The sequence below is a fragment of the Oreochromis aureus genome, linkage group 16, assembly GCF_013358895.1.
Source record: "Oreochromis aureus strain Israel breed Guangdong linkage group 16, ZZ_aureus, whole genome shotgun sequence".
NCBI classification, from domain to species: Eukaryota; Metazoa; Chordata; class Actinopteri; order Cichliformes; family Cichlidae; genus Oreochromis; species Oreochromis aureus.
Window position 1 is genome coordinate 14,635,156 of NC_052957.1, and position 27,807 is coordinate 14,662,962.

Consider the following 27,807-nt stretch of genomic DNA (forward strand, 5'->3'; position numbering starts at 1 on the left):
ACTTGCAGACAACTTCCAGTGAAACAATGTTTTATTACATTTAACTAAGTATCGATTTCAGCAAATCCTCCAATTAAAACCTTTCATTCATTCAAACCAGCTGCAGTTAAATTACTTCAAATCAGACGTAACCTCCAGTATTCCTGGACATGTGGACAAGTTTCTTGTATTTCTACACATTTGCAGTGTGTCATAAAGATATGCTTTTAAGTGAATATAAAAAAAAAATTGTCAATGGAAAACATGTATAACTACAGCCAACTGAAGAAAGGTAAGCTAACAAAAAAAACAACTCAGTATTTAACAGCTGATCAGTTTCCTGATATCAAATTAGTCAAAGTCTATGTAAAAGCTCAGTATATGGCATTCCCATAAATACCACAAATCAGTCCATTATGGGCGTATGACCAGCACGGTCAGATGAGCTTGAAGGGGAATGCATGTTTGGAGAAGTAAGAGGAGAAAGCAGCACGAATTATCATCAAGGTGCGTCCAGCTGTTCCAGCAAGTTTCTTCTCCTTTTCTCGAGCTCTCCTTCACTCAGCTCACTGCCTGACGTGTCCCAGCCACCCTTAAATGCACCATTAAAAAAAATACAAAGATTCAGTAATAATGAAAATTAGATCTTTTTAAATAACTAGTTAAGCACAAGACTTTTATCTCATGCTAGAAACTGTAAGCTAACATATACGCTCGAGACTTCTTTAAAACACACTAACTTTGACCTGAGCCCCCCAGCTAATCTCACAATACTGGGGCGATTTTTTTATTATAATAATAATAATAACAACAACATTCACCTCCTCTTTGGCTGCTTTCCTTTTGGGAGATTTCTGTTTGGACTCTGAGCGAGATTTCCCCCGAGACTTGTCGTTCTCCTTCTCCTTCTCTACCTCCTTTTCTCGCTTCCCATCACGGTCTCTTCCTTTCTTCTCATTGTCAGAATCTGGTGACGCCTGTTTGTCATAATTACAGTTAGTGCACACACCAGTGTTGCCAGTACATATGTATTTAAGACATCAAGCGCACACATTTGTTTCTTCCTGCACACTTACAGACTTGTGGCGTCTCTTCTTGCCCTTCTTCTTGTGCTTCTTGGATTTTTTATAGCTTCTCTCTGGTTTCAGGTAGAACATGTCAATGAACACACACAGTGTGGCACTTTTTCCCCTTCCTAAATACACAAATCAACTGATCTGAGCTGTAAAAACACTCACCAGATTCTCCACTAGATGAACGTTCTGAGGGGGATTTGGACTGCGATCTCTTTTTCTTCTTGTGGTATTCCTCATCCTCAGACTCAGAGCCCTATTAAAACATTACAGATTAGCAGTGCATGATATGAGCAATGCTTTTTGTAAAGTGCGCTTTGCTACATCATTTTTCCAGTAAATCTTTACATAAAATACAGAATGGAATGACGTGTATTCAGTTAAACCCTTTATCTGATTAAAAACGTATTTTAAAAAAAAAAACACGTTTTTTTAAACACATGTTCAAATTTTTTTATACATTTGATCTGTGGTCCAAGTGTATAAAATGTTCATTTTCTTGTGGTGGTACTAACTGATCGAGAGCGGGAGCGCTTCCTGTGGTGCTTTTTGGACTTCTTTGAGTGTTTCTTGGTCCTCGAGTGGTGATGCTGGCACTCATGCTGTTGAATTAAATAAAAAATAAAAACCAGGTTAAACATCATTATAGTCGTCATCAAGTTTAAAAACTTCATGCCCCTGCTAGCGTCATGACTCACCTCCAAGACATGCATGAAATCTTTGAATATTCTTTTCCTCTCCGACTCCAGAGTCACGTCTTCAAAGGCAGGCTCTTTTAGGAACCTCTCTCTGACCTGAAATGGTAAAATGTCAGTCATCAGGAAACATTAAATACAATCAAGACTGGAAAATAGGGATGAGGATAAAAATAGAAAATAAATGGTGTTGCGAAACCACATGAATTTGATCCGCATTGAAAGTACATACTCCCTCCCACGCAGTTTCTGGCTCCAGTGGCGGTGTGGCCTGCTTCAGCATGTTCTTGAAAGCAGCTTCTTTCCTTTTCATCTTCCTGGCCTCCTCCTTCTCTCGCTCCCTCTCTCTGGCTTCGGCTTTCTCAAGCAACTAATTAGGAAAAGGGGTTTCTAAGTGAGTTAATCTTATAATGAAATAAAACAAACAGCCATGGTTCAACGCACACATCTTTCATCCCAAGTGAAGTCTTTCAGATTGGACAGGGCACAGAGCAAAAGGTGGGGTACACCCAGGAAAGGTCACCACATCCACACTTACAGCCAATTCAGACTTGCATACATCCTCAAACATGCAGGCCAAGGCCTGTGCTTATGTATACTGATTAAAATGTCATTAATTTGGGCCTGTTTATCATGAAAGGTGTATTATTCCCCTTTTTCCATAATTTTATAATCTGTAATAACATATTTTTGTGTATGTGGGAACCATAGAAACAAGTAAACTCAGCACTGACACATCTTGTGATGGGGATAGGTGGATTACAAGTGGATACAGAACTCTGATGAGATCACTTGCAAATAACTGTGTGGAAAGATCTAACATGAGTTTTAAAATAATTATTAATTCAAATGGATATGATGAATGTCTTTTAACACCTACCAACAAGATAAAACTTAAAGCTCTCTAAGCCAAGGAGAGGTGTTGGTTATTTAAACTGTGTGACCCGTTTTACATTTAATATGCTGATTTAATAGATTAAACCCAGCTGCTGTAGGGTCAGCTACAGTTCACCCAACTTTAATATCAATATTTGTGTCCATTAATGTTTACGAACAGGTGCCAACTCAAAGCATATGATGCAGAGCAGGAGTCTTACACTGTTGAAGGCTAGCTTTATATTTCCTGCATCCAGCGTGGTAGCTCTCTTATCCGAGCTGATGACTGATCCAAAGTCATCAAAGCTGGTGTTGACTTCAACCAGGAATCCTTTGTCCTTGGAAAGAACACATCAGATAATTATTAGATGTATAATTGGATCAACGCAAGGAAGGTGCACGAGTGCGGACTGTTCCTTAAAAATACCAAATATAAATAACATTTTATGAGGTTAGAGTAATACCTTAAGAATATCTTTGATTATCCTCTTTTCATCATGATAGCGTGCTTTCAAGTCTTCCACATAAAATTTAAAGAGGTCCAGGGGAGTGGAACCTGCGCAACAGACAACATTAAATTTAAAAATGTGTAAATATTGATCCTTGCAGTGAATAAACAAGGTTCAACAGCATCAGTGGACCACAACAAGGATGCAAAACAGTGAAGCCAAATAATTAAAGATTTAGAGACTAGTGTATTATTGGAACAAGTATGAACAATAAAAAGGAAAAAATATGGAAATAATAAGGAAATTAAAAGAAAACATAACCTCAAAGAGCTACACTGTGATTCATAAATCGTTTATGTTGTCAGTTGTGAATGTTTTATTTCTGTGTTTATGCTATGAATCAAGTCCGACTGTCACATTCAGCTCATGCAGACATGTGTGCGTGTGGCCTGCTGTCCTACCCGGCTGGCCCAGCATGTTGGCAAAGCGGATGTCTGAGCTCAGTGTCGGGTACATCTCCATCCAAGCAGACATGGAGTGAAGTTGGCCGTGATCATGAAGCTCGTCCAGAAATTTCTGAGAAAACAACAAGAAGAGATGAGGATCGGGAAAGTACATGTGGCCTTTTCTTTTGGCTTACATTATTATTAACCTGATTAATAATAATGTGAAAAATTACATTCAGGGCATTTTTTTGTTTCTTTTTGAGATATCAATTCTTTGTTTTTGCTTCTCACCTGGAAGGCCTCTCTATTCTTGCGCTGCCGTCTTCTTTCCCTGAGAAGCGTCTTTTGCTTCTCTTCCTCCTCCTCCTTCTCCAGAGCCCGAATATGCTCCTCAAAACATATAAGGGCATCTTCTTTGTCCATATCTGTAAGCAGATAACAGCACTATCAGTAGGATGAACATATACAAACACACATTCATGCAGAAGCACAATGACCTGATAAGAAATGTTTTTCTTCTAATTCTACTAAAACCGTTGTATTATCTCATACTTTGCAGCTCCTCATCCTCTGCAAAGGTAGGGTTATCTAGCAGATACTGCTGGGCCTCAGACCAGGTGGTGCGGTATGTGACGTTGGCCATGTTGTCCAAAATGTTCTTCAGGGCTTCCCAGTTCCTTTTTCTCAGCTGCTTAGCTTGCTCCTAAAGTAGAGAATACAAGCAGATTGGAATTGCACTAGACCATAAAGCTCCTACTCCCAAATAGGAAACTGAAAGAGGACTTATACCCAATCATTATGCCAAACATGTTAACTAAAAATAAAATCAAAGATTCCTAATGCACTTTGGAGCCCTTACCTTCTCTTTTTTAGCAAGGTAGAACAACACGTCTTCATAGATCTCTAGCCTGTCTCTCTCTGGCACGCAGCTCCACACTTCAAGCTCACCAAACATCTGTTCTGCTTTCCTGGATTGCAAGATTACACACACAGACACACACACACACTTTAGAATATTTTTCCCACAAAGCCACGTGAGGGCACCATTTCACTTGCCAAATTTAGCTTTAAGGCACCAGTTGTTATGGCTTTTTGCAAGCCATCCTAGGCACAACACAGATGTTAATAAAAGCTGAAAAAGTTCTCATGTCTTTCAAGATGTGTGCTGAAAACATTCAATATTCTTGACGTCTGTTGAAACTACTGGTGCTCAGAAGAGCCACTAGGTGTTACGGGCTAAAATAAGGTATTAAATGCAAGGACATACACCCACACAGGATCAGAAAGCCTTGCTCTCACCATCCAACTGCCTGTTGTGTGCCACCCCAGATTACAAACCCAGTGCCAGCAGAACATCGAAGCTGGCTTGTTGTCAAGGTCACCAGTTGATTACCCCTTTTCCTCTGCCCATCATCACGACTTTCACCCAAAAACTAAAGAGTGCCGATGAAAAAGATGTTCCAAGCAGCACCAAGAATTTATTAAGAAGTTTTATATTTTAAGTGTTTTAGGGGTTTTATGTGTTGTTCACTGAGATCGAGTAAGTTTCCAATAAGTGTGTTTGTTGGAAAGATGTTGCAGACATTAGCGAACAAAATCAACACCATAAAAAAGCTAAGAGATTTTGAATTAGATACAACCTTTATGTCACACGCACTTTGACTTTGAATAGATTCATCAATCATTAACTTTCTAATGAACTCATTACACATGCAAAACTTTGACCTTGTAACAATTTGTTATTGTGTAAACAAATTCAGCAATATCAACGTGACTAGCACTAACAGGTCAAAGTAGCTTAAGTGGAAGTCAACAGTGCTGTAACTGCACGATGGTGTGCAAGCGCCACAGATGTCCTCTCACTCAACCAGTCTGCATAATCATATTGACAGTTCAGAGAACTGCAAATCAATGCAGGGGGGAAAAACAAAATACTTTATTGCCATATCACAGTAACACTTACTTGTATCTAGTGGTAGACGTCATCTTTTCATGGTTCTCCAAGAATCTCTGAAAAGTCTCTTTTGACTCTTTGTATTTAATTCTGGCCTCCTCCTTTTCTTCCTTCTCTGTCTGGACTTTGTATGCATTGAATGCCTGCTTCTTTTCGCTCAGCTTTGGAAGTGCACTTTGTTGATAAGAAAAGCAACAAATTGTAAGTCAGAGATGGTGACAGTTTAAACTTACTATTGTATGAAGGATAAACAGATCTCTGGAAAGCATTGTACCTGTAGCGAGGATCATTGATAATCAATTTCATGGCCTGTTCCCAAGAGGAGTTGGAGGATACGCCCTGAAATACAGAGGATAAGAAAAATTCATGATGGTTTCAAATAAAATCTGCACACAAGAAATATTTCAAAAATATTCACATGGATTGCCTTGTTGTCCTGTGTTAAGTACAAAAAAGTACATCAACCTGGATAAGAACATGGGGCTTTGCTGATTTGGTCTAGAAAAGAACACATTTTCTTAATTACTAATAGATGGTGGGTTAAAAGGTGTGGAGTGGCAATAAATCAAGAAGTGCCACCAAGGACCTTTGTAAGTGCCCTTTCTGCCACTTGCCTCTCCCAAGGAGTGACTACTTCATCCATTATGACTGATTCCACTATGTGCCTCGGTCTTGTCAGTTGTCACAGTTATTCTAACTCACTCAGGCATGCCACTTTCTCTCACTGTCTTAATCCCAGCCAGTCCTCGTGCCTTTGATCCAATAAAGCTAATCATAAAGACACAGCCATTAAGATCTTGCAGGAAATGGCAAGCAATCTCAGAGGAGAGCTTTGTGCACAAAATTAAAAAGCTCCTAAATATAGCAACATTCAAGGTGGGTGGTGCTAGGCCGCCGTGCAAACCGAACACACAACACGTCCACAGCAACAGGAGGTGAGGTTTAATAGGCCTCCCAGGGGCTCAAGAGCAGGGACAGGGATTAGATCCAGATCTGAATGCAAATGATGTGATGATGAACACATCAGGCGCTAGTGAACACTGAGGTGGCAAAAGTACTCTTAAAAACAAATCAAGATTTGCATTCCAGTGCCAACAACAGAGCAGCAGTCACTGGATACTTAATAAACACACACATTAAAAAACACCCTCAATGGAGACAGTTTAAAAGCTGTAGGACGACTTTTTCGGCACAAAACAGAACAATTATCAAATTATCAGATATTTGCTTTCTGATTTAAAACACACTGTTTGATTAAAGAACCAAATTCATGCAACTTCATGAATCAAATTTTGCTGCACACTTGTTGACTGCCTAACATCTCACATAATTAATAGATTTTTTACACTGAAAAATAGAGAACATTTTAGAGTTAGAATCTGAAAACAAGAATGACTGTGACCACTCAGTACTCCCCCGCAGTAAAGGCATGCCTTCTCTCCTACAGCTTGTTAACAGCCTGACTCACCTTCTCCTTCAGCAGCTCTTTGAAGGCCTGCTTGGCTTCTTCTTTTGTATTCCATTTGTATGTTTTCTTCTGAAGTTCTGGCCTTTCTTCTTTTACAACCTCGACACTAAGAGCAAAAAAAATTATTATTGACACTGAGCACTTATCACGTGTAGTTCTCTGCAATAAAAGATGCATTAAAAAACTGCTTTGTTACACCAATATTATAAGTAAAAAGTGCTCTGTGAACAATATAGAACAATAGAGCTGTGGTGGCCTGAGATGACTATAATGGGGATACCCTTACTGACATTATACGGATCTATTGTAAACTATGGGTGGAGAGCAGTCTGAAGACTGAGCTTTTGGTTCACAGGAATCATCTGCACATGCACTGATGTCATTGTTTGGAACTTTACCCATGTTTAATAAGAGCACCGGTTTAACAATATGTGACAGGAAATGAGGAAAAGCATAACAGGTCCACTTAAATATGTGTTTTGGCCATCAGGTTCATTTAAATGAGGAAGCGCAATGCAAGTATTTTGATGGCAGATGTGTTACAAGCTTGCATTATGTTAACCCCTCACAAACACATGGGATTCTAGCACCACTATAGTGATTTTATGAAAACAAAAACAGCAATTTTTTTAATAATTCTTAAACTAAACAAACTTTTAAAAAAGAATTACTTCAGAGGCTTCCATTCAATTACAACAAGTTTAAAATGTTAAATACTGTAACTGATACTTTGAGTATTTCATGTTAACATCTGCATAAAACTGTATGAAAAGCTTTTCCTTCATTATTCCCTGTAGCCACCAAAAGGCAGCAGGATGTACGACAATCAATCAGAACCCTAGGATTACTATGATGGAATACACTGCCATACACATAGTATCTATTGTGTTTAACTAAATGACAGGAAGATGTAACAAAATAGCCAAACTGAGGAAAGTCTCTGGCTACATCAGCAGATCACTGTGCATTACAGCCTACTTTCCAACTTCTTCTTAAGCCAAAGCTCATTTATGATTTATTTTCTGAAATGGATTATGATACAGCCGTTGAGTCATATCTTATGATGTGACTGTTTAATAATAATAAAACTAGAATAGCTCAGACTGCTGTGGTTATATCAGTGTGAGAATTAATCAACATTTTTATTATTTATTTACATCAATATTGTACAAGTTAAATTAAAAAAAAAAAATCCACCATCTGCATCTTGCTGCAGATTTGTGGCGCTATGTGGTCTCTCTCCACTGCTCTGAACCATTCTCACAATAATGCCATTTCCTGGAGGCCTCTTTTCATTTGCCGAGCTATTGTTGTCATGCATCACTCTGACCAGCACAGCTGTTCCAGATCGATGAGAGCAGCAATGTGGCTGGCTTTGAGTCCATTTATTAATCACTACACCTTCTGATTCATAATCCACTTCAACCACAACAGCAGGTGTGCTTGGAGATAGCCACACAGGCAGACATGTCATTGCGCTTGCGCAGTTAAACCCTAGATTCATAATTGTTTACCTGGCTACAGCCTCAGTAGCCACTGAAGTCTCAGAGGAAGCCACAGGTGCATCAGCCGTCTTCACCTCAGCTGTTTGAGTCACTGCTGCCTGGGATGGTTGTTCCTCTGAGACTACTACCGCAGTTTCGGCCTCCACTACAGTCGCCGCAGGAGCTACATTATCTGCTTGCACAGCAGGAGCTGCAGTGGTTCCAGGAGCCGCTGCCTCTGCAGTCCTAATGTAAGATCATGACAAAAAAGCCATACGAGATTAATAATTGTTGATGACTGCTGTATTTGTTAATCATACTACAATGAAGACATCAACAGTAACAGGTGGTAAACAGCAAGCTCTTACCCATTCTCCTCTGCTTTGATCATAGCTGGAATTGACAAAAGAGATAGCAGTTAAGGCGCTTGCTTTCATTTTTAATCATGCAGCAGATCAAGAGACCTTTTCAAGGATAAATGTACTAAAGAAGCTATCAAGTGTCCTGTGTTTTGTAAGTCCTTTGTTTGCATATCAATCACACCACGTCCCCTAATGTATGGAGTGATCTGATGACAAAGTCAGCATCCTTCCAGTCATTGTGCCATTAAATGCTTTTCTTTAGAAGGCAACATTTTTCAATATAAAATCCCTACCTTTCATACAACAGCTTTGATATAATCAGATACCGCTCTTTACCTTCCAGGTCCTCCAGCTCTTTGGGTTTTGTCCATCTTGATTCCTTTGTCTGAGAGTTGTAATAATAAGGCTTCCCTGTGTCTGACTTGTACTCCTTCCAGGGGCATTTTGACAGCATTTGCTAAAGAATTCAAAGAATGATGGGAAAGTTTTTTTTTTAATAGTTTAAATGAACAGCAAGGCCTTAATTAGTGTGAGTCAATATCCATAGTCCAATGACAAATCTGTTTTTATTAAGTATAGATGACGCACATATTTTAAAAATAAAACTGTTTAATATATGCACACAAAGCATTTAAATAATTCCCCAAAATGAGTGGGGAAAAATCCAATTTAGCTTAATCTGGTACATTTACCATTACTGTAATTTTAATATGTGAGCACTGCAATTGCTAAGTGCCAAATTAATAAAATGCATGTGAATATGCAAGTAATATAAATAGTTCAAATTAAAAGCTCTGTACCTCTGCAGGAGATTTGAGTTCATCCGGTTTCTCCCATGTGGATTGCTTAGTCTCTGTGTTATAATAATAGGTCTTTCCATCTAGTGATTTATGTTCAGTCCACACGGATTTCTGAAGCAAACAAACACGACAGATAAATCAGATAATTATTTTGGTTGCAGTTTGAATGATTTTATAGTTCCTTGTTAATTGTGTCTAATCTTTCAATGTTTCATGTGCACAAACCTTCTTTGGCTGTTCTTCCTGCGGGGATCCATTTGTGGTACTCTGCAGGGGGAACGGAAATAAATGTTGTGAGACAGCAGGAAAAATACTGGAGCTAATGATGGTAGCTCAAAATTGTCAAAGCTTGTAGACTTCCAATTACTACATATCAAAAAAATGTTATACTTACAGATGTTCCAGGTGCAGCAGCTATGAAGATAAACAAGACAGAAAGTAGTCAGCCTTTAAACTTCTAAATATGCCTAAACATTAATTTTACTGCATTAAGTAAAAAATCCTACCTGTGGAGTCAACACCAGGCTGTTGAAAGGAAAAAAATAGTAATGTTATTAGTGGATTATTTTTTTCCCCCCAGTCTTAAAGTGCACATCTACAGATTCATTATTAACAACAAACCAGTAAGTGACACAGCTTTCCTAACCAGTACATTACTCCACAACCTCAAGATGTATAGCTAGTGTTTGGTTAGATGTGTCTTATGATCACTAAACCCATCTGGATGTTGTTAGAAATAAATACAGTGAATCGTTCTGCTTATTTGCATAACTCGCTAACTATTACTTAAAAAGAAAAATCAACTGAACTTCAGCAGTGAAGGGTTAATGTGTTTTGGGGTTTTTTTGGTTTTTTTGGATAAGCGATTCACAGAAAAACCAAAGCCAAAAAACAAAAACACAAAAGAAAATGCGACAATAATAGACACATTGCATGCAAGTGTAAAATTTTCATCAGCTAGTGTTTAATTAGGTTTTTCAGCTGTTTTGTTTCAACATGAAAATATATTTTTTATGGAATGATATAAATTTATAGCCAACAGAAGTGTTCCATGGCTGTGCAAATGTTTCATTAGGCATTTCACAGACTGCAGTGTATTTTAAGAAGTGTGAAGCAGAGCACTCAAGAAACATAGTGAAAAGAGTTACCGGTCCCGTTGGCTGTACAGCCGCAGCTGGTATGCGAGGGGGCATCATCATTCCTGGCATCATGGGTGGCATCATGCCTGGCATCTAATAAAAGAGGCACCATGAAATATTCATCTGGTATTTCCATGCTACCTAATCCAGGCAGAGGTATTTAGACACAGTGTGAAACAGGTTGCTGGTGTGTAGAAGGCTGCTTGACTGATTATGCTGCGCTTACTGAAAGTGTGATGCCACAGCCTGACACCTGTGAAGCAGCAATATGCCAAACTACAGTGTTTCACCACCTCTTCAGACTTGCGTTTCTGGCACTCTGATCAAACACTCCTCCCAATGATCACGCCTATTTATGCATGACAGGATTACATGCATGATCCACTTTTTTTTTAATCACTAGATAAAAAAAAAGAAAGAAGACTACAGCTACATCATGCCTATTTATTCATTAACTGTCAGCTAATGAAAGAGATTTAAACCGATGAACAACATTTTTTCTTCAGTTAATTAGCACCCCTATCAAGCATTTGGAGTGTTAGAAGATAAGAAAATATACCTGGTCTGTAAATGTTGATGGATGTGGCTAAGTGTGACTAACATGAAAGTATAACCACTTGATACATGAAACAATGATCAGAACAATTCAAGCAAATAACTAGAAAAAAAATGTTATTCTTTCACTTTAAAACATTTTGAGACAAGTCTCGTTTAAGGTTATGCTTCTCCCTAAATTATTAAAGTGGAGGGAGAAATAAACAGTCTAGACTTCTTTCCCTAGACTTCATAAGGCACAAAGAAAGAAAAGAGAAAAAACCCCCAACACAAACAAATCTATGAGGTTACTACAAAGCTCACCTGTCCCATTGGTGGTGCCCCCATTGGTGGCATTATACCCGGGGGAATTATACCAGGAGGCATTGGTGTCATGCTGGGAGGTCGCTGTCCCATAGGGGGCATTCCAATGGGAGGGAAATGAGGTGGTATTCCAGGTGGTCCCATCTTCATAAAAGAAGGAAGACAAAAACATTATATTGTAGTTAGAAGAAATAGTTTCTTAACCCTCTGAAATTACCTGGATCTCTGCAGTGTTCCACATAATATGCAATCTAACATTATTCTGAATCACAGTTAATTACACATAATGAGTAAGACCAAATAGGGGGAAATGAAAGAAAGCAAGTACAACTCTCTGCTCCTTCAAAGGCTAATTTAAGTTAGGTGTTCTAGCTGAAGAGATAAAATAGGGAGTGTGTGAACACTCGCTGCCACAGTGTGTGATGAACATGGTGGGGGAACTGTGCTTCAGTCACACTAACTTTCACAGGACCTTAGGAGAAACACTACACATGCGCTAAACTGGAAAGAGCAGAAAAATAAATCAAATCTACAGATGTGGAAGTTCTTTGAATCAAAGACAAACTGACTAAAAATTTGGGGATCTAGCAAGTGTTTTTTCCAAGTCTTCATTCCACATTTAGTGGTGAAAATTCCACCACAGACACAAATTTTGGCAACCTTTAAGTTACGTATGGGCGACACTTGTTGAACATGACACGCGAAACGCAAGTGAAGAATGTATGATCAAGTTCACAGGAGGACGATTAATACGAAAATCAAAAGAATTGTGATTTATAGTAAATTTATTGTTTTAAATAGACATGGGCCCAATGAGCCCAATATGCAGTATTGGAAATCTGCAGAAATGTGTGCAAGTTGATAAAATCAATGTCTGGAAAGGTCCGTTCTTTCTTTCCTTAAAAAAAAGAGGAAAAAAAGGGAGTTTGTATCATTATTTAAGCAGCTATTGGAAACAATTTTTGTAAGATGTTGCTGCTGTTATAGGAAGCAAGAGTTTACTAATATTCTTGCCTAAGTAATTTATTCATATAACTGCCTATTATTCTAACTTTAACCCCCAGCAAATTTATAAGTAATCAATGCAGAAATTCAAAGGATGTTCTTTTAGATCTGTAAACAAAACTGCATTTTGATGACTTACAAATGGGGGAGGTATCGCCGCGGGCGGTACACCTGGATAAGGTGGTGCTTGGCTCGGCCCATTATTAGCTTCCGATGAAGACTGTGAGGAGTAAGAAACACCACACAGAGTTAGTGAACTCCCAACAGCCAGTTCTGCAGTTAGCAGTGTGCTTCAATCATGAAAACTACCATTTCTCCAGATATGTGTTTAATTGTGAAATTAAGTAGTTTACAGTTAATAAATCACTCTAAATGACTCCTTACTCTTCTTTTGGTTGCTCCCAAATAAAAAATGTGGATCATAAAGCATTTTTAAATAACCCCCCTCCATTTTTAAATGCACATAAAACGTAAAGTAATGGCTACATTGCGCATTTCAATTAGTGCAGTTACATGAAACCGCAACGAGTGCGTGAATATTTGGTTTGAAAGTTTAAATGAGGTAGTACTAATCGGGGTGTCAGTAATCAAAACATTATATGAAATCAGTTTTAATTTGACATATATAAAGCTTACAATGTCGAAAGACAAAAGACTAGAAAAATTACACAATCCTCGTTTGGGGACAAATTACCAAGCAGTTGGTTTATTTAAAAAACGTATTTATTTAGGATGAAACGGTGCCTACCTTAATCTCTACCTTTTGAACAAGTGCTTCGTTTTTCTTTTTACATAACTAATATTCAAAAGGACTTCCGGCTTATTCAGAATGAATGAGGGTCCTCTAATGCGGACACCAACATTACATATGGTACAGGCAAACACATGAATTTACCTATATCCTGGGTAACAACAAATTCATGCGTGAAGCTTTAACATTTTTTGTACCTGAGTAATAAACCATAAGGAAAGCCTTGTAGTTTAACCAGACAACATATTATCATGAAATAGCATAGTACTGATTGTTTACGATGATCATCATGTGAAATATGGTCTATTCAAGTCCACTCATTTGGGTGCATGAGTGGGATATTCTATTTTACTACCACGAAAATTACTACTTTTAACAGATAAAGTTCACTTAATTCCTGACTTAATCTGACCAGTAACGTTGGCTGTGCTAATGTAAATTATGTGGACTGCTAACAATCGTAAAAATCTGAAATAACTGCTGCTGTTTGTGATGAATGACTACAGGCTCCGTCTAATCTCTGGAAATGAATCGTAAAAAGCTAACGCAAGAGTTCAACTGATTAATTATTCAACTAGCCAAATACACTTTCACCACCGTAATTTTACTTCACGAATATCGTAACACGTTTTGCTGTTTTTACACATTAACAAAGCAAAGGGCGTGCTATATCCAAAAAAGCTTCAGCTAAAGGAAACCGTTTATAACACGAAGGTAGGCACATACCGCTTTATTAGCCTACTGCTAACAAGACATGCTAACCCGTGGTCTTTGATACACAGCATTGTTACGGTATAGATTAGAGAAGAAGATGGCTGCTATCCAGGCCTTAAAAATTCATACACCAAGTCTAAACAGTTTTTGTCTTTTTCGTTACCGCTATAAACTATTTTTTGAACGCCTGCACTCACCATGTTGAAGAGAAGAACCTCCGAGAAATTTGAGCACTTCTCAACAACAAGCAAAACGATTGGTTGAGCTTCCGCCTAGCGCTCAGAGGTCAAAGGTAACAATTCTGTAGCGTCATTCTGCGTTGGAAATGCGCACCAGTGCGCAACACCACCGTTTCCTCCAAAAGAAACTAGCGTGTTAACCAAGGAAGAAACAGCGATGGAAAAAAAGTCCACTTTAAGTCAATACGGAATAGTCAAACTTAAACATAAAATTATATGTTTCTTGATATTAAATAGCTTAAACTAAAAATATCCCTGCAGCTGCATGAATGAATGAATGAATGAATAAATAAATAAACAAATTCTATTTTCTATTATGAAATTTAATTTATGCCATAAAATATATGCAAATATAGAGAAAGCCACATATACTTATAACTTGTCTCATTAATACGATATATGGTACTGTGCAACAGTCTTGAGCCAATCCTCATTTCTTTATATTTTGAAAGGGAGAATGGGCAATAGGTGCAACAACTTATTGAAATCTGCGTAAAAGTACATGGAAATAAAAAAATATAAGGCAAAAACAGAGATTGAATAATTCTAACAGGCTTGAAAATCAATATTTGGTTTGACTCAACAGAGCCTGAAATCTCTTAGGCAAGCTATCTTGTAATTTCTTCAGGAAGGTCTTCATGAACAGTTATCCAGGCTTCTTGAGGGACATTCAAAGTTCTTCTTTGGATGCTGGTTGCCTTTTGTTCTGTTATCTGTCAGGATGATCCCACATTGCTTCAATTATGTTAAGGTCGAGGCTCTGGGGAGGCCAATCCATGATTGACAGTATTCAACTTTCAACTGCTTATCAAATCTGATAAGAAGATTAATGCATATTACTGATCAATTAGTTTATTTTTCATGTGTTGAAGCCTGGCATTGCTTTCAGTGATGGGATGGAGATAGTTGCTCAGTAATAAGAAAACAACATCCCATCCTTGCTTACACCTTCAACAACCATTTTTCAGTCCCTGTGATGGTGCATATGTAAATAAAGTTGCGATCTAGTTGGTTGTACAGAAGAGGAAAAACCACAAATGGATTAATGTTTGTTTGTTTGTTTTTTTCACGTGGCAGGTAATTTCAAGTGCAACTTTTCAAACAGCACAATAAATATGACAAATATGTATATGCGTACATTTGTATATTTAGTTAGCATACACATGTTCAGATAAACCATTTCTCTGCAGATTGTCACAAAATGCATCTGCTAGCTAAATGTATATTTGTCTAAATGTGCCACACTGATAAAAGGAGAACAAAAAGAAAAAAGAAGAAGACAAGAAAGATGAAGATATGAGATTATTTTTAAAGAAAAGGACTGCTCAGTAAGTAAATGAAATTTTGTAAACCAGAAATGTAAATCTTTCCTAATTTCCTAATTCATTTTAGCATTTTTAAATCAGTTGTTGGATCTTACCTATAGACATTTATGCTAGGTTGCACAAAAATACCAGGCAGTTTCATACAGTTAACAAGAAGTTAGTGCCTATCAGATTAAACTTCTTTAACTGCAAACTAACCAGTGTGAAGACTAGCTGGTTGGTTTGCAGTATTGTCCTGAAGTTTACAGCCATGACACTGTTGGTCTGGTGCAGAGCAACATGTGGCGTTCATGGTCAATGTTAGGATTTACATCAAGGGTAGCAGGCATCAGTTTATATTCACATTTATATTCACTCACCACCAAATTCTATCATTTAGCTCATGAAACATCTGCTTATATCTTGGTGAATTCAGTTGGCTAAATCCTCGAAGAGCAGGGAACATCAGAGTAGCACCACAGGTCATTCTAACACTTGTAATGAAAAATTGTACTAGCCTGTACAAAAAGAAAAATCTGCTGGAGCTTGAATATTTTTTTCCCTTTCCCTTTTTGTACTGGTACACCTGATCTTAGGGGCCTCCGTATGCCTGATTCGAAAAGAAATGGAAGAAGAGATTCCAAAGAAGAGCTTTGGAAAGTCCTTCAAAAAGCCTGTAAAATAATTTGTGATGACTACTTACAGGAAGTAACAAAAAGCTTGTTTAAGAGAGCTCAGCCTGTTTTAAAGAATAAAGGTGGTCATACAAAAACTTTTGCACATTACTCTAAATAAATTAAAACACAGATGACATAAATTATTCTGTTGTTGATGCAAAGGTTTTCACAGAGCCTTAAATAATTAGGAACGTCTGGTAAGAGGTAATTGTCATTATGGCACTAATTTATGAACTGTTAAATCCTTATTTTTAACTTTTAGTGTTCATGAATGAATACCGATCAGGTTGCTCTTTACACCGTAACAGAGAGTGATTCCCTTTTTTATTTTTGATGTTATAACAGGTACCTATTTCAGAAGCTGAGGTAGCTGGTGTTCAGACACAGCAAAATTACCTCGGTGTATTGGGGATCATTTGAAGGACCGGCTGTGATTTTCCAATTATTGGCTTCTGTGACACAGCTCTCAGGCCTCTGTGGTGCTGCAAAGACTCCCCATGACAGCGGAAATTATAAAGCAGTCAGTCTACACAGTTTACCTTTAAGTGCCTTTCACATGGCTGCAGCGCTCACTCTTTCTCCTTTCCTTCTTGCTTCTGCATTCCGGTCATATATTTTCCACACAAAACAAGGTTAAGGAGTAGCTCACCCATTAAGGTGTTTATTCAAACAGAAAATTAGTTTGATGGCCTAATGAACATGTTTTCATTTATTGCTGTTCTTACTCTGCAGATGGCCTGGACTCTATATTAAGGGTTTTGAACAATCAGATCCGTGCGTGTGTGTTCAGATCTTTTCAAAACGAAAAATCGATTATACAGGTATACGCGATGTCCGGTTTATCTTTATGCCTGTCAGTGCAGTTGTTTACTGGAGTTGTCCCTGGGATTTAGAGTGCTACTGAGGTGTGAAGCATGCAACAAAGAGTTGGAAAACAGATGAGCCCTCACTTGAGGCAGACTGCAATAAACTCTGATGCATTTCCTGACAAGCGCAGGAGAATTCCCTATCGATTATCTTAACAAGCTAAAAAACAAAAAAAAAGTCCGTGACAGTGAGGGGCAGAGATGGATCAGGCTTCAGTCTAATGATGGGAGTCAGTCAACCACAGTGCATCACACATGAACAAAAAAACAGCCATGAGTCAGCATCACTTGTACATAGCTGCTTTGACAAACTGATTTATTTTTTATGAATAAAGACGTATTATATTTAAAATCCCCGCTGAGAATGCTATGATGTTTCTAAACTAGTTTCCACTCTTCAGTCCTATACTCTGTATTTTTATGCGCATTGGTGTTCCATAGTTTCACTGTTTGCCAGAACCTCATTCTTGTGTTTGTGTTTGTGTGTGTTTGTGTGTGTGTGTGTGTTTGTGTGTCTGTCTGTTTGTTTGTGATTGATTCACAATATTTGATGTGGTCAATGTTTGCTTCTGGCCATTTTACCCAGTGAGCTTTGAGCCCAGCCTGCTGCTGACCTGCCTTACAGGCACTCTTCTCTCATCTGACAATTGGCTTCCTGTCAACCATAGTCACATTAACTATCAACAAAACACACTATTACAATTCCAGTTTGCTTTTCCATTTCCTCTCATAAAATAAAGGAGCAGAAGAAGCTTTGTTAAGATTTGTTTTTTTCTTCTCTCAGCTGCACAGATTTTACAAAGAAAAAACAATTTGGGGTTGCAGACGCATATTAATAGATTTTTTTATGGTTTATTTTAACCGGCTCTTTTTAGTTAAGATTTTTTTTATGTTCACATTGCCTCCAGTTATTTCTTTGACAATCAAAGGCATGCTGCTTAACCAAAGCTCTTGTGGTTTTTATGTTTCTTGAGAAAATATTTTTTTTCTTTCTAAAAGCCTTTTTAACCTGTGGGTGATTATTGAGCCACATAATCAATGAAATCATGACCTCTCAGCCCTGCTCTTAAAAAAAAAAGTCAAACATGACATATGACATTCATGCTATATGCTGCCTGGTTTATCCGTGACTTTACATTGTACTGCTTCTAGCAATTCAAGAGATCGCAAATTAGAGATGTAATTTTTCTCACCCCGTGTTCTGCAGAGAAAATTTATTGCAGGAGTTGAAAAACTATTTTTGGCAAGATTCTTGGCTGGGGTGCAATTATCTCACACGACACAAATCTGTTGATTGCTGAGCACCAGCTAGTCACAGTCTCTGCTTCTGAAAGAGTTGCTGATTTCACAGATATCAATCATTTTGGTCAAATGGTCTGTTTCTTTCCTTTTGCAATGCCACCCACACGCATGCGTTCGTCGCTTTCTCAGACAGAAATGACAGAAAACCTATGACCACGGCATCAGGTCAAAGCAGAGGAAAGTAAGCAGGCATCTCATTGAATGTCACAGTAAATGTCAGACACTGTACTTGGTGTTATTTGTACACTTTTTAGACTTCACTTAGAAAATCTCTGAAAGATTAGTCTATAGTGTAAAGAGACAACTCGAAAAAGTTGACTGTCTGAGTTGTTGAAATACCACTATTTGTTTGAAAGCAAACATGTGCATACAACACGTTCACACTGTCTCATCTGCAAGCCCCTGCATGGGTGATCTAATATGTTAACCAACACTGATATATATATATATATATATATAACACCCAGCACGCCCCTGTGGGCGGTTTATCCTTCAAGCTCGGGTCCTCTACCAGAGGCCTGGGAGCTTGAGGGTCCTGCGCAGTATCTTAGCTGTTCCCAGGACTGCGCTCTTCTGGACAGAGATCTCCGATGTTGTTCCCGGGATCTGCTGGAGCCACTCGCCTAGCTTGGGAGTCACTGCTCCTAGTGCTCCAATTACCACGGGGACCACCGTTACCTTCACCCTCCACATCCTCTCGAGCTCTTCTCTGAGCCCTTGGTATTTCTCCAGCTTCTCGTGTTCCTTCTTCCTGATATTGCTGTCATTCGGAACCGCTACATCGATCACTACAGCCGTCTTCTTCTGTTTGTCTACCACCACTATGTCCGGTTGGTTAGCCACCACCATTTTGTCCGTCTGTATCTGGAAGTCCCACAGGATCTTAGCTCGGTCATTCTCCACCACCCTTGGGGCGTCTCCCATTTTGACCTCGGAACTTCCAGGCCATATTCGGCAGAGATGTTTCTGTACACTATGCCGCCACTTGGTTATGGCGTTCCATGTATGCCCTGCCTGCTAGCATCTTGCACCCTGCTGTTATGTGCTGGATTGTCTCAGGGGCATCTTTACACAGCCTGCACCTGGGGTCTTGCCTGGTGTGATAGACCCCAGCTTCTATGGAACTTGTGCTCAGAGCTTGTTCTTCTGCTGCCATGATTAGTGCCTCTGTGCTGTCTTTCAGTCCAGCTTTGTCCAGCCACTGGTAGGATTTCTGGATATCAGCCACCTCCTCTATCTGCCGGTGGTACATACTGTGCAGGGGCCTGTCCTTCCATGATGGTTCCTCGTCTCCCTCCTCTTTCTTGGGTTTCTGCTGCCTGAGGTATTCACTGAGCACTCGGTCAGTTGGGGCCATCTTCCCAATGTATTCTTGGATGTTTGTTGTCTCATCCTGGACTATGGTGCTGACACTCACCAGTCCCCGGCCCCCTTCCTTCCACTTAGCGTACAGCCTCAGGGTGCTGGACTTGGGGTGAAACCCTCCATGCATGGTAAGGAGCGTTCTTGTCTTTATGTCAGTGGCTTCTATCTCCTCCTTTGGCCAACTTATTATACCAGCTGGGTACCTGATCACGGGCAGGGCGTAGGTGTTGATAGCCCGGATCTTGTTCTTACCCTTCAGCTGACTCCTCAGGACTTGCCTGACCCTCTGCAGGTACTTGGTGGTTGCAGCTTTCCTAGCGCCCTCTTCATGGTTCCCATTCGCCTGCAGGATCCCCAGGTACTTGTAACTGTCCTCTATGTCTGCAATGTTGCCTTCTGGTAGCTCGATCCCCTCAATTCTGACTACCTTCCCTCTCTTTGTTATCATCCGACTACACTTCTCCAGCCCGAATGACATTCCGATGTCATTGCTGTATATCCTGGTAGTGTGGATCAGTGAATCGATGTCTCGTTCACTCTTGGCATACAGCTTGATGTCATCCATGTACAGGAGGTGGCTGACAACCGCTCCGTTTCGTAGTCGGTATCCGTAGCCAGTCTTGTTAATGATCTCACTGAGGGGGTTCAGGCCTATGCAGAACAGCAGTGGGGACAGAGCATCTCCTTGGTAGATCCCACACTTTATGGTGACTTGTGCTATGGGCTTGGAGTTGGCCTCTAGTGTTGTACGCCACATCCCCATTGAGTTCCTGATGAAGGCTCTTAGAGTCCTGTTGATCTTGTACAATTCTAGGCATTCCAGTATCCAGCTGTGGGGCATTGAGTCATAGGTCTTCTTGTAATCAATCCAGGCAGTGCACAGGTTGGTCAGCCTGATCTTGCAGTCTCGGCTGACTGTTCTGTCTACCAGTAGCTGGTGTTTTGCGCCTCTGGTATTCTTGCCAATCCCTTTCTGTGCCCCGCTCATGTATTGACCCATGTGCCTGTTCATCTTAGCCGATGTGATGCCTGACAGGAGCTTCCATGTAGTACTGAGGCAGGTTATTGGTCGGTAGTTGGATGGGACCGGTCCCTTCTTGGGGTCCTTGGGGATCAGGACCGTCCGACCTTCGTTAGCCATTCCGGTGTCTCTCGTCAACTAGCAGCTGGTTCATTTGTGCTGCCAGACGCTCGTGGAGTACAGTCAGCTTCTTCAGCCAGTAGGCGTGAACCATGTCGGGGCCTGGTGCTGTCCAACTCTTCATACTGGAGACCCTTTCGTGGATGTCTGCCACCGTGATGGTTACTGGACCCTGTTCAGGGAGGTTGCTATGGTCTGCCCTCAGATCCACTAGCCACTGAGCATTGCCGTTATGGGTTGCGTCCTTCTCCCATATGCTCTTCCAGTATTGCTCCGTCTCCAGCCTTGGTGGTGCTGTTCTCTTATTGTTCCCTTGCCACTGAGAGTACACCTTTGCTGGTTCTGTGGAGAACAGCTGGTTTATTCTCCTGCCTTCTATCTCTCTGGTGTACCTCCTCAAGCGGCTGGCCAAGGCTGTGAGTCTTTGCTTGGCAGTTTCCAAGGCCTCAGGTATGGACAGCTTGCTGTACTTCTTAGGCACCTTCTTCATTGCGCCTTTCTGCAACTCCGATAGTTGGCTGACCTCCCTCCGTGCTACCTTGATTTAGCCTCCTTCTCCATGGAGGGTACTGCCCCTTGTGGCTGTTCAACTTGTAGCCAAGCACTGCTGCCGTATTGTAGATCAGCTTGTTAGTCTCACTCATCGTGGCTGTAGGTATCGTCCGTAGTGCTGCATTAACATCATCTAGCAGACCTTCTGAGGGTACTTCACGTAATCTTGGTAACCGGCTACGGGGGATCCAGGTTTCAAGCTTGGCCATGATCCTATCTTTCAGGTCAGTTCCTCTCGCACTCAACTCTCCTATCGCACTTGGGGCTTGGTACCCAATCTCGGGTGATGATATCTCCCCCCTGACCTGGCGTCCTGGCTGTATTAGAATGGTATCTATAGTAGATGGTCGGACTTTCTGGACTTGAATTGCAATTCCCATGTAATTAAGAAATTTATTACATATCAATTAAATTTAAGTATTGGGAATACTTTAGGTATTAAGTTACTACCAGAAGTTAGTTTGGTGTGTTGATTTTTTGCGGGGCTGCTAAAGCAATTGCTGGTGAATTTTCCTATACAACCATCTCCAGGGTTTCAAGAGAATGGTCCCAAAAAGGGAAAATATTTAGTGAGCAGCAGTTCTTTGTGAGAATTGGGAGAATTTATAAATTGCTTTGAGATGACAGGAAGGCATCAGTTAGTGAAACAGCCACGCTCTATAACAAAGGTATGTATATCTGAATGTCTTGAACCTTGAAGCAGATAGGCTAAAGCAGCAGAAGACCACATCAGGTGCCACTTCTGTCTGCTAAAAACTGGAAACAGAGTCTAGAAATTGCATAGGCTCACCAAAATTTGACAAAAGAAAAATAAAAAAATATTGCCTACTCTAATAGATCTCAATTTCAGCTGAATATTACTCCTGACCTGATCTTCTGATGGCTACTCCCAGCAGGCCAATCTGTCTATCTATATTTGCATATTTGTGTGCATGTTTGACTCTAGTTTTACACTAGATGTTTAGCTTTTTTCTTTATTTTTCTTTATTTTTCCAAAAAGACTTATAGAAGATTATCAAGAAGTTGTTTTTTGGGGGATAAATGTGAGATGAGCCATTGTGTTCTTTTTGGTCCATAGTGGTTTTCACATTGGAAAACCCCATGGATATCATTTTTGCCCAGTCTATTACTTTGTTTTGTATCACGAACACTGATCTTAACCGAGACAATTGAGGCCTGCAGTTCTTTATGTTGCTCTGGGTTCTTTTGTGGCCTCCTAGATGAGTCATTGATGAGCTCTTGGAGTAATTTTGGTAGGCCGGTCACCCCCTGGGAATGTTCACCACTGTTCCAGTTTTCTCCATCTGTGGATAATGGATCTCACTGTGGTATACTGGAAATGGCTTTGTTGCCCTCCATTCTATCTATCTATCTATCTATCTATCTATCTATCTATCTATCTATCTGAATTCTCAATGAAACTTTTAAATTAAATTATTTAAATTTCACCTTTAGATACTGAAGATGTCATTCACTTTGTCTTCAGTCAGTCCTTATATCCAGTATTTGTTTGCCTGTCTCCATTAAGAGAGGCAGGATATAATATAGATTCTCATTTGATTCATCTGAGGAAGGAATAAAGGTGGTGAGTTGTTTTCATTTGAGCACTGATGTCCAGCTGTTGCCAGTGGCACTCACTCGCTGCCGTGTCTGTGGCCTATAATGAGGGGAAATGGCTGGAGAAAATGGGGGGGAGCGTTGGAGGCGCAAAGAGGATGCCAGGGGATTTATGTGTAATAGCAGTCTTTGAAATGTCCCATATTTCAAATTTCATGCAGAATATTTTGTTGCTGAAATGTGTTCTTATCATTTGAGGTGGTGGAGGGTTCATCAGGAATGAAGGGCTGCTGGAAAATCGCTTGTCTTATATGAAACCAGTAAATCTGCGTGTGCACATACAGTAGTTTGCTGTTGTCTGTTTTGTGATGGCTTCTTTCCTGAGAATATTTTCTATGAACACTCGTTCTGATGAAGCTACGAGTTAAGTTTAAGAAAGGAAAAAAGTTCTTTATAGTAAATTGAATTAAAGTGTGTTCATCAGCTTTTGTTTGTAATTCAACACATTGTTAAATATAATCACAAATTAATATTTAATGAAAAATAAGTTTTTTGCTTAAGAAAATGTCATCACAGACATGCTAGAAATTAACAGTGCATAGAGATGTGTCCACTGTAATTGCTTGTTTGTCATATAAATGAGAAGATGATGATGAATAAAGCTCATAAGCTGATTCTTATTCTGTCTGTGCAGCAGTTTTAATCATTTCAACTCTCCTATTTTTTATGAAGCATATTACTTAAATTTATGCGTTATGCAGCCACACACATCTGTAAACTCCACAGCTTTAATTAACACATGAGATCTCCATGGGGTGCAACATCACATACATTGTCACATACATAGGACTTATCCTCAAACCCAAGATGAATATATTTGCCACAGGATCTTCAGCTTATCTCTATGAAGAGGGAATGGGTTACAGTGTAATCTCTGGATCAGATATGGCTTTTACCAAAGTCTCCATACTGCTCTCACAAGATTACTTCAAATTTTAAGCTTCTTTCAACACCAAAGCCCATTTAAAGCCGTCCTATCTCCAAGGAACAGCACAGGTCTTTCTTTTCCAAAGGAAGGGGAAAATACACAGAATCGATAAGCACATTGACTTACACTGCTCAATGTAATTGCTAGTATAGTCCCTCCTCTCTTCACGGAACATTGTGTTCAGGACACGAATGAGCGGTCAATTAGCTATTACAGTACTCATTTGTGTGTTATTAATACCCTTCCTGTCAATCAGACAGAGAGACTCCATGGAGATAATGATGCTCACTAAACTTTCTGAATTATACAATCAGAAGTAAAAGATTCCCATCTATAGGGCTGACGTGACATCTGTTTGTGAAACTGAGCATAGTTGTTTTGAAAAAGTGCTGAGATCAGGTGGGTAACCAACATCAGGTGTGGAAAGACACACACATCCCAAAGGGGGCTGCTGTGAGTAGTCTACTGTAAAATGGGGCCGTCATGGCAGGTTCACCACACCTTGTTAAATCCCAGAGCACTTGACAAACTTGAGATAAATACCTCCCTAAAATGCTCATTCAGAGGAAACATTTGACATCTGTTATGCAACAGCACTAATTCTGTAACACACTGGAATGCTTCTAAACATCTGGCAATACCAATTAGACATGCAAGACTGACCACTGGGGCCACAAGAGAGCAGAACATTTTGTTTTGGAGTTTTGTTGTCAGATGTTAATCTAGTTTTTAAATATACATTTGCGCATTAAACTTTGATATATATATATAGAGAGATTTTTAATATAATAAATATTGCACTTAGAGCATGCGCTACAAGATGTTGTTTTTGTGAGTTTTTACAGCAAAATGTGTGAGAAAAAGCAGAAAATTACTTTATCATATCAGAAAAATCATTTTAGGCATAAAATCTCAATGCTGACCTCGGGAGTAGAATGTGTGACCAAATCATCTCACCTTACATTTCACACTTTCTTATATATAGCTATCTATTTTAGCTATCTTATCTATAGCTATCTACACTAACTATTCTTAGTTAGTGTATTGTCTGTCTTGTTAATGTCTGTTTATTATGGAGCAATGTAACAAAAAAAAATAATTTCCCCTAGGGATCAATAAAGTATTCTGATTCTGATTCTGATTCTGATTCTAAAAATAGAATGTCAGTGATTCTGAGAAACTGGTGATATTTCAGCCAGCCTTAAATATACTTTGTATTTAATCAGGAAATAGCATGCTGACATGTGATTCTGAGCATACAGCCATGTAACAAAAAAACAAAAACAAAAAAGAAACACGTTTTCACAGGACTCCATGCAGTCCTGTGAAAAATTAAGCACATCCTCACTGCTTTTGATTAGCAGCCAGATGCTGCTAATCAAGAGCATTTGATTAATTGTTCATCAGCAAGTGTGAACACCTCTATAAAAGCAGAGGTTTTGACAATTTGAGGTGTATGTTAAGAAAATGGCCCGCTCTTCCCAGCACTGGATGTTCTAGCAAATTCACACCAAGGTCAGACTGTGCAGAAATTGCAAAAGAAAAAGAAGAAAAACAAAAGCTACAGGCTTTGGTTGGACTGTATGGCTTGTTTAAAGGGTACCCATGAGGACGTCTTGATGCATGCTCAGTCATCCAGGTAAGTAAATCCCCAAAAGTTGATTCTGTTCAGCTGGACATAAGGTTTTCAGTGGGAGAAACGTTTTGTCACTCATCCAAGTGACTTCTTCAGTCTCAGCTGACTGCAGGTTTCCCTAATCTTATAAACAGTACATTTGCATAATGACTGAAACTAGCACAATGGGCTGGGAGGTCCGTTCCTTGATCATTAATATGCAGATTCTCATGACCATTGATCAACAACCACTGATCAAAGCCATGAGAAAGTCTTTTCTCTCTAGAAAGAACATGGCTTTGCTTAGATTTGGAAAGGTTAGGTTTGCAAACCTCAAGTATTCTAGAATCTTGTCATTTGGTCAGACGGGACCAAAGTGGCCATAAAGTGTAGCATGATGTTTGGCAAATCCTAAACACAGCGTAAAAGCACAAACACCTCATACAGACAGCCAATGCATAGGTGGAGTGTTTGATTTGAGCTTGTTTTGCAGACACAGGGCCTGGGAACCTTGGAGTCATTGAGTCACTGAGTCAACCCTGAACTTCTCTGTATACCAAAGTATTCTAGAGTTAAATGTGCTCTGCAAAAGCTTTGCCAAAATTTGGGCAGGCAACAGGAAAATGATTCAAAGCACAGTTGCAAAACAGAACAGGGTAAAAAAGAGAAGAATCAAGGTGCAATGTTGCAATGCGTCAGAAAAAATGTAACCTGGCTGAAATACTGTGGCAGAACTTGTATAAGAGAGCTATGTATAAACAAATGGCCACCAAACTCAATGAACTGAACCAATGTTGTATAGAAGAGAGGGCCAAAATTCCTCGACAATTGCATCAGAGACTGAGAAATGCTTCCATTTCTTATTACAGAAGGTAGTTCTATAGACTACTGAATCAAGCAGTGCACTCTATGCAGTCCTGTGGAAACTTTCTCTTTCACATGACTGTAATTTGTTAGTACTCTCCAAGAAGCTATGCTGACAAATAGGCGACTGAGCTGATCATTAACACTGATAGTCAACAATGGTAATATTAATGCAAAGTGCAATGTCACTTATATGTATGACTGCAGTTTTTAAATGTTGTTTATCTGCAGTTTTCACCCCTCCCTTCTGGGTTCTGTTTTCTGCCCCATATAAAAACTCAATTTCTCAATTTCCCAGGGACCCATGATACCCTCAGAGTCAGACACTGCTATCTCATATGTTGTGACTGGCACAGCATCATGATATTGAGCTTGCTGAATGCACCTGCTCCGTATCTGCAATGTATATGTGCAGGCTTTGCTGCACATCAACCAAATACTAAATACCTGATGGAAACTGTGAGCCCAGGTAAAATGACCGCATGTCTGATGCTCGTGTGGTGACTTAATTTAAAAATCCCTTAACCACTTTAGCTCAGTGACATATTTGATATTTCATTTAAGCGTTGCCTTAATCTGTAATGTGAGAAACTGCAGTTCTCTGTGGTGCGCTCTCTGCAGAGGTTTGTTTTCATGATTATTCCAACCTACAAGGCAAATTCTCAAAACATGGTTTAACATTATTATTATTTTGTGAGCAATAAATAAAAAAATAAAAAAAATAATGGGGGCAATCATACATTTCCATATTATAATACTAGAGGAGACTGGAAGTAAGATATTTAAAACAACATTTGAATCTGAATCTAAAAAAAACCTATACTAAATATGCTTAAACATTAGATGATGTACATGCAGTGTTGGGAAGGTTACTTTTAAAATGTATTCCACTACAGAATACTGAATACATGCCCCAAAATGTATTCTGTAACGTATTCCGTTACGTTACTCAATGAGAGTAACGTATTCTGAATACTTTGGAATACTTAATATATTATCATGCTGTTTACAACTACATGAATGTCCTATTGCTGTGATTTATTACTGTTACTGAAGGTCCGCGGCTCCGAAACGTAGTAAAGGGACCTCTGGCTAATACGTCGGGTTCGTGTCGGGCTGGTAGCCGAAAACTAGCTTTACTTTGTTGTCTGGGTCAACTTTGCTTGCGGAGACAGAGAGGCGTTGAAAGGCTTCTCCAACGGAACTTATTTTTTCGGGAGGAAAACACGAACACAGTGTACAGTTGAGTCTTAATAGCTTACTTACAGCTGGGCTCCTCAGGCA

The 27,807-nt window shown here is 39.5% G+C and overlaps 1 protein-coding gene across 3 annotated transcripts; it reads right to left on the reverse strand.

Moving 5' to 3' along the window:
* Nucleotides 1-13: 13 nt before the first annotated feature.
* On the reverse strand, nucleotides 14-27,807 carry prpf40a (PRP40 pre-mRNA processing factor 40 homolog A). 3 transcript variants are annotated; one of them, XM_031743167.2, is made up of 27 exons: nucleotides 14,251-14,367; nucleotides 12,728-12,808; nucleotides 11,584-11,727; nucleotides 10,735-10,818; nucleotides 10,093-10,111; nucleotides 9,981-10,000; nucleotides 9,812-9,853; nucleotides 9,587-9,697; nucleotides 9,123-9,243; nucleotides 8,793-8,817; nucleotides 8,455-8,670; nucleotides 6,941-7,046; nucleotides 5,747-5,811; nucleotides 5,482-5,646; nucleotides 4,378-4,486; nucleotides 4,071-4,221; nucleotides 3,810-3,943; nucleotides 3,534-3,648; nucleotides 3,088-3,179; nucleotides 2,845-2,961; nucleotides 1,980-2,117; nucleotides 1,751-1,846; nucleotides 1,568-1,654; nucleotides 1,218-1,308; nucleotides 1,056-1,117; nucleotides 801-956; nucleotides 14-571 (listed from the first exon to the last, which is right to left on the reverse strand). In XM_031743167.2, exons 1-27 carry the CDS (start codon nucleotides 14,251-14,253, stop codon nucleotides 482-484), a joined length of 2,640 nt encoding a protein of 879 aa, XP_031599027.1. In that variant the 5' UTR covers nucleotides 14,254-14,367; the 3' UTR covers nucleotides 14-481. The 3 variants fall into 3 exon arrangements, with proteins under 3 accessions (XP_031599027.1, XP_039456501.1, XP_031599028.1); XM_039600567.1 differs by lacking the exons at nucleotides 12,728-12,808; nucleotides 14,251-14,367 and adding an exon at nucleotides 27,790-27,807; XM_031743168.2 differs by lacking the exon at nucleotides 12,728-12,808 and having other exon boundaries at nucleotides 14,251-14,363.

Bases quoted from the DNA above. Each gene is read 5' to 3' on its own strand.
- prpf40a (XM_031743167.2), bottom strand. The intron at 11,728-12,727 runs GTAAGTCATCAA...TCTTTTATGAAG, and splicing joins CGGCGATACCTCCCCCATTT to ATGGGACCACCTGGAATACC. The intron at 8,818-9,122 runs GTAAAGAGCGGT...TGTCAATTCCAG, and splicing joins AGAGCTGGAGGACCTGGAAG to CTATGATCAAAGCAGAGGAG.